The 6,875-nt window shown below is 20.6% G+C and overlaps 2 protein-coding genes across 8 annotated transcripts in view; one reads left to right on the forward strand and one right to left on the reverse strand.

Moving 5' to 3' along the window:
* Positions 1-3,437, forward strand: part of LOC102677916 (endophilin-B1) — a 5,698-nt gene extending 2,261 nt beyond the window's left edge. For 2 of the 7 annotated variants that reach the window (XM_006611479.2, XM_006611480.2), the window contains 3 exons: positions 115-305; positions 1,772-1,907; positions 2,919-3,437. In XM_006611479.2, the coding sequence (XP_006611542.1) occupies positions 115-305; positions 1,772-1,907; positions 2,919-3,032 (441 nt within the window). In that variant the 3' untranslated portion in view covers positions 3,033-3,437. Of the gene's footprint in view, positions 1-114; positions 306-399; positions 424-754; positions 1,146-1,771; positions 1,908-2,918 lie in introns of those variants that run through there. The other 5 variants (XM_031508515.1, XM_031508516.1, XM_006611481.2 and 2 more) reach the window with 3 other exon arrangements.
* A 20-nt stretch (positions 3,438-3,457) lies between these two features.
* On the reverse strand, positions 3,458-4,847 carry LOC102678340 (40S ribosomal protein S18). The gene is made up of 4 exons (XM_006611483.2): positions 4,761-4,847; positions 4,212-4,397; positions 3,975-4,076; positions 3,458-3,670 (listed from the first exon to the last, which is right to left on the reverse strand). The coding sequence occupies exons 1-4, from the start codon at positions 4,761-4,763 to the stop codon at positions 3,503-3,505; spliced, it is 459 nt and encodes a 152-aa protein (XP_006611546.1). The 5' UTR covers positions 4,764-4,847; the 3' UTR covers positions 3,458-3,502.
* Between the last annotated feature and the right edge of the window lie 2,028 nt (positions 4,848-6,875).

Below are 6,875 nucleotides of genomic sequence, written 5' to 3' on the forward strand. Positions count from 1 at the left end.
TATTTTTTATTTTAAATTTCATTTTAAAAATTATTTCTATTTTATATTTAAATTATATAAAAAATTGTTGATATTCAAAAACAAAAAATAAAACTATTTATTATATGTACTCAGGCAGAGAGGGAGTTGAGAGTAGCACAATCGGACTTCGATCGTCAAGCAGAGATTGTAAAGTTATTATTGGAAGGAGTTTCAAGTTCTCAGGCAGGACATTTGCGTTGCTTACATGAATTTGTTGAAGCACAAGCGCGGTATTATGCTCAATGTCATGCAACAATGCAAGATTTACAACGTGAACTTGCTGGGTAAGAAAGAAAATTTATTTTCAAAGTTTGTTTTTTTTTTTTTCAAATATTATTTTATTATCCTACACACTACTGTACAACTATCCTTATACAGCTATCCTACTCTTTGGTGATCCGAGTGAGTAATGTTTAATAATTATTGAATGCTATGTCACATTTGACATGTAAAAGTATTTAGAATAAGCTTATAGAATCATTACTCATTCGCAAAGATCATCATATATTAATTTGTATTGCCTAAAACTTTGCTTATTTTTATAAATGTGATATATGTAATGTTTATTTTCCTTTTTTCTTTTTTTTAATAGTAATTATGTTATCTTAATTGTAGATCCTAAAATAAAAACAATTATGTATTTGTTGCTCTAGTTCTGTGCTTATTATACTTATTTATTCTTTCAATATATTCTTTCTATTTTCTATCTTTGCCTGCATGATTGGGATTCCAGGACGCGTCAACCAAGTCCTTTGCTGCGAGTCAACAGCGAAGATGTGATCGAGTTAACACCTTCAAATTCACAATCCCAAAATTCCTCTATACATCCACCACTTGCTGGTTCTACCTATGTTACTGCTACCTTTGATACCGATATCTCGAAAGTTTAGCTTTAAGACTAATTAATCGCGTTAATGAAAGGCAATAACTACTTCATTTATTTATGATCTGAAATCATAAATAAAAGCTTATAGGGCATTTCTCCCCATGTATACATAGATATACATTGTTAACTTATACAATTTTAAAAATATGTTGAATGATTCTTAGTCTATTATATTACTATCGCATTATGAACTTGTAATTATCAGAAATCAGTAAATAAATTATCTTTATGAAATGTTTATTTACTTTCACATAATAAAAGAAATAAACAATTATTATTAATAAATAACAAAATTAAGAAAAAATTTTTATTAGATTTTTTTTTTATTTATTTAATACTCTTATTTAATATATATTTTAATGTTCTATTATGTGTTGTTTGTATAGTTGATTAATGTTTGTTTGTAATGCATGATGCTAAATTTCTTTAATATTAGCAAATTATTTGTTAAAAAAGATTAGGATTTTTTTCCCAAATCTTTTAATATATTTTTTACATTATTTTTAGATTATTATTTATTGTTTTCCTAATGTTTGCCAAATCGCTTACGCTTCTATATGTGTACTAATATAATTTTACAATAATTTTAATATTTATTTATATATCTAGCTATATATAGATTATATAAAATGTAGTAATAATTCAAAATAAGAATTTATATTTTTTTTTTTTTTTTTCTAAGTTTTTTGAAAAACGAAATTAGAATATTTTATCAATTTTTTAATTTAAAAAAAGAAAAATATAATTTAAATACAATTAAAATGTTAAAAATTACAAAAACAATTTTATATATTTGCACAAATATTGTTGATTCATTTTAAAACGCATGTTCAACTCATCCAAATTGTAATTTATCCTACCCAGCTTATCTGGGGGTCCTTATCATCCGACTACCCTATCAACATCCAATGTATCAGGGAATGATGATGAACAACTTGCAAGGGTATTATGCGATTTTTCTGCAAGCAATTCTGAAGAATTAAGCGTCGTACAAAATGAGGTAACAAAATTCGTGATTTAGTTAGAAAGAAGCATGTTTGCAGCATAGCTAAATAAATGCTATGAATTGTTAGTTGAAAGTGAGTTCATTTATTAATTCAATTAAAAGTAATTTTTTTCGTTTGAAAATTTTGATATAATTAAGTCAATTTTATAAATTTTATTCTTTCAAATTCAAATATATAATAATGAAATCTCATTAATAATAAATATTAAAATTTTATATATTAAAAATTTATTAGAATTTATAAATTTATTTATTAGAAATCTATAAATAATTGTGCACTTTATATCTTAAATTCAGTGCAATGCAAATGTATTTTTGATCTATTATAAATATAATAGAAAGATAATAGTTGTTACTTACATAAGAATTTTTTATGATACATTCTCATATAGTTTAAAATTTTAAATAGTATATAGCTTAAATTTTTGTTTCTATAATGTAAAATAAAGATAGAGTGCTTAAATTGAATAATGTAAATAAATTTTTGTAACAAAAATAAGACACGATGTTATAAAGTAAAAAACATATATATATTGGAATTGCATATAATACTCAATTAGTTTAAGTCTCTGTTTTAAAACAAACATTTTTATATACTTGACACTAAGTCTTTAAGAATTTTGCATGATATTTGTAATATTTAATTATAAGTTTTTAATAATAAATGTATAATTCGTTTTCCTATTTTTGTTAAATTTTGTTTTTGATGCTTAATACATATGTTCTGATTTTACTTGTATATTTGTTTCTTCAAAAAATTAATGTTATATATGTATATGCATATAAAAAAATATGTATATGCATTTATTCAATTTTGCATGTAATAAATAAATTATCATTTATTTTATTATGTGTATTTTATTTATTCATACCTTAAATACCTTTAGTTTTTTTATAATTTTAGCTATTTTTATTTAATTCAATTAAATTTTTAATATTTTGAGATTTATTAAATTAAAACTTTATGAACTTATTTTAATATTTTATGAAATTCAATTATCTTAGGTAATTACAATTATTGAAATACCTGGTGATGAGGACTATGTAATGGGAATAAGTGGATCAAAACGAGGAAAAATACCCGCAGCATATTTAGAATTGATTAATATTTATAAATGAAAAACTTGCCAATAATTATTCTTAATGAATATTCCTTGTACTTATACTTTTGCTTCTATTTTCTTTAAATTGAACACTATAATTATATTTTATCTTGTACAAGTTTTAGAAGTAACTGCCAAAGTGTGATTAATGAAAATCACATTTTAGGTATATATAATTTAATTTTTAAGTATATATATATTAATTTTTTACAATCTAAATATATAATGCAATATATTGTACAAAGAAAAGAACTGAAAATATCTTTAAAATTGCATATTAAATAAATATTTTTAAATTATGAAAATTATTTTGAAAATGTTTCTGCAATTATAATTCAGCTGTTATTTAAACAAAGAATTATGTTTCATAAATATGAAAACTGTATTATATTGTCTATAATAAATATATTATTCAAAATAAATGTTATTAAAATAAAACCATTAATGTTATTTTATTAATTTATTGATAATCAAAAAAATATAAAATTACTTCTTTTTCGATACACCCACAGTACGTCCACGACGACCTGTAGTTTTTGTATGTTGACCACGTACACGCAAACCCCAATAATGACGCAAACCTCTATGAGCACGAATTTTCTTCATTCGTTCCAAATCTTCACGAAGTTTTGAATCCAAATAAGAACTAGTGAGCTATAAAATATAATGTAATAATTGAATTACATAATTTTAAAATAATAACAATTAATTTATAAATCTATTGGAATTTATATGTTGCATAATTAATTAAATTTCAACATACTATTTAACTTATTAATGTTAAATAGCAAGCTATCATGCAGTTTCTTTAGCACGAGCTACCAATTAATCCATATACAAAATACATATGGTTAGTCGTGAAATCGTGCTTACAAAATTACATTATTTAATTTTTTTTACAAGTTTAAAATTAATAAGTCATATCAATACTTTATAAAAATTCTATAATTGTACATACCTGTGAATATTTACCATCTACAATATCTTTTTGCCTATTCAAAAACCAATCAGGAATCTTATATTGCCTAGGATTAGCCATGATTGTAACAATTTTTTCAACCTTATAACAAAAAAATATCAGATAAATATATTATTTATTTTTAATTATTATAAAAATTTAATAAATTTTATTTATTTTTTATTTATTTATATGAAATTATTAAAAAAAATATAAATTATATAAATTAATTCTTACTTCTTCTTCTGAACATTCTCCAGCACGCTTATCTAAATCAATGTCAGCTTTCTTTAAAACTATATTAGCATAACGACGACCAACACCTTTAATTGCTGTCATAGCAAACATAACTTTTCTATTACCATCAATATTCGTGCCCATGACACGAAGAATATGTTGAAATTTTTCCGGAATTACAAGAGACTGAAATATGATACATCTATTAAGTTTACTACAAATTAACCTATATGTATCAATATTTATAGTATTAGTTAATTGTTCTCATATTTATTTTAAATTACTAAAAATTACGAAGATACACAAAATAAAGTATGAGAAACAATTAACTAAAGATATAATTTTTATATATAACAATCATAAATTAATAATGAACATTCAATAAATAAGCGATATGATATTATATAATTTTTGTTTAAAAGATTATAAAATATCTTTATAATTGGTTATATAAATAATTATTTTATAATTTCTTATTTAAAAAAAATATATTTTGTATAAGATTCTATTTAAAATTAAAGATTTAAAACTTTGACATAAGATACTCACCATCTTGTAAAACTGCTTGTTACTGAAAGAGATAAAATCAGAATTGCACTTTTCTTCCTATAGAGGGCATTTATGATATGTGAACATTACAATAATTTAGTAAAATAAAAATATAATTAAAATAAAAATCTATATAATAAAGTTATATGTAATAATTATTATATATATTATTATTTCATAAAATAAGAAATAAATAATAAATAATTTTAATAATAATTGTAAAATGATATTTTAATTAATCTTGTTTTTTTAATAGAAAATAATATAACAATATTTTGAAATTTACAATATAATATATTTAAAAATAACGATATATTGAAAATAATATAAATTATAAATATTAAAAATTATAAATATAAAATAATATATAATTCAAAAAAAATATAAAAGAAATAATTATTTTATTAATAGTATAATATCATGAAATTATTATTATTTATGCAAAATTTTATAAAAAATTATTTAAAATTTAAATTCATAATTTTTATTATATGATAATTATATATAATATTAAAAAATTCTTTTTAATAAATTATATATTTAACTACTTCGTATTATATGACGATAGATGGCGCACTATGTACTGTGTTTTGAAAATTGGATATGTATAGTATAAAATGAAATTCATATAATATTCATACATGTATGTACTTTTTAACTTTTTGATTTTACATTTTAATATTTTGATTTTAATATTTAAAATTGTGTCTCTACATGTATTTCAAACATCGACTATTTTTTATGTGCAAATTAAATAAATTATAAAGTATTACAATTACATATTTTTAAAATTGTAGAAATTTATAATAATTAATATAATTAGTAGTAATAATAATAATTTTAGTAATATAATAATCCAAATAGCAAACAGAATATCATGATTTCTAATAATTAAATATTATTTCGTCGGATAAAAAGGATCATTTTTCTTTTTAATAATATAAAGAAATTCATATATTAATAATTTATTAATAAGAAAAAGTTCGAATCTTGAAAAAAATATAAATACATTTCATATATTTTTTTTTGAAATAAAAATAATAGATATATTAATTTTGAAACAAAATAGATTAACTTTAAAAATTAAAATCTTAAAAAAAATTTTTAAAATTTAAAAGACAAATAAAAGAAAAAGTTTAAAATTTAAAACATAAAATAAATAATTTTAAATTTTAAATTAATTTTAAATTAATATTTTATATTTATCTATTTATTTTAAATTTTTTTTAAAATATATGCATACAATATAAAAATGATATACGAATATTTATGTTTCGTTTGTTCTAATTTAAGTTCAATGAAATTTCAATGGAATTTATTGTTACCAGAACTTAAATATCTAATATCGGAAAGGGAGCGTTTTAGAAAAATTTTTGAACATAATACAATAAAATCTATCTCATGGGTATAGTTTCGATAACTCAATAAAAAACGAAAGAGTAAAAAGTAATCGTGTATATAGGAGAATTGCCGTTTTCTATAGGATACGATTTCCTGCTTGGTTTTCCAACGTTTTCCTTCTTTCATTCTTAAATACAAGAGGGTGGAGCAAAAACGAGCGTCGAGAGGATAATAGGAAGAAGAAATTCCGAGGTATGATACCCCTCTGATTCGTTTTACGATGGTCGTTTCCTCGAATTAGGGCGGAATAAGAAAGAATTCGTGAATCCGCTGATTTCGACTAACCCCCTTTTATCTTGTTCGTTGGAACGTGGAATATAAACGTATATACATCATATAAATATGCAAAAGTTCATGTATACAAATATACGATTATATGCTGACTTAAAAAAAAAAAGTTAATACAAAATTTTTTTATAGAGATATCAATGTCTTCATTGATAAAATCATTTTATCAATGAATTAATCAATGAATTAAATTAAGATTATGCGATGTTTAATTTATTGTGAATTTAAAGTTTATTTAAAGTGAATTTGTTATTAATATATCTTTTTTTCTTTATTATCATTATATTATATTAATCCCTTTATTATCATATTATTTTCCAATTTATAATTTTGTACTATCTATAAATAATTTATAAAAAATATTTTTTTATATTTAGAAAAAAATTAGTTCAAATGAAATAAAAGTTATTTTTTTTAAATTTTAGC

The sequence above is a fragment of the Apis dorsata genome, unplaced genomic scaffold (genome assembly GCF_000469605.1).
Source record: "Apis dorsata unplaced genomic scaffold, Apis dorsata 1.3 scaffold_88, whole genome shotgun sequence".
In the NCBI taxonomy this organism is placed as follows: Eukaryota; Metazoa; Arthropoda; class Insecta; order Hymenoptera; family Apidae; genus Apis; species Apis dorsata.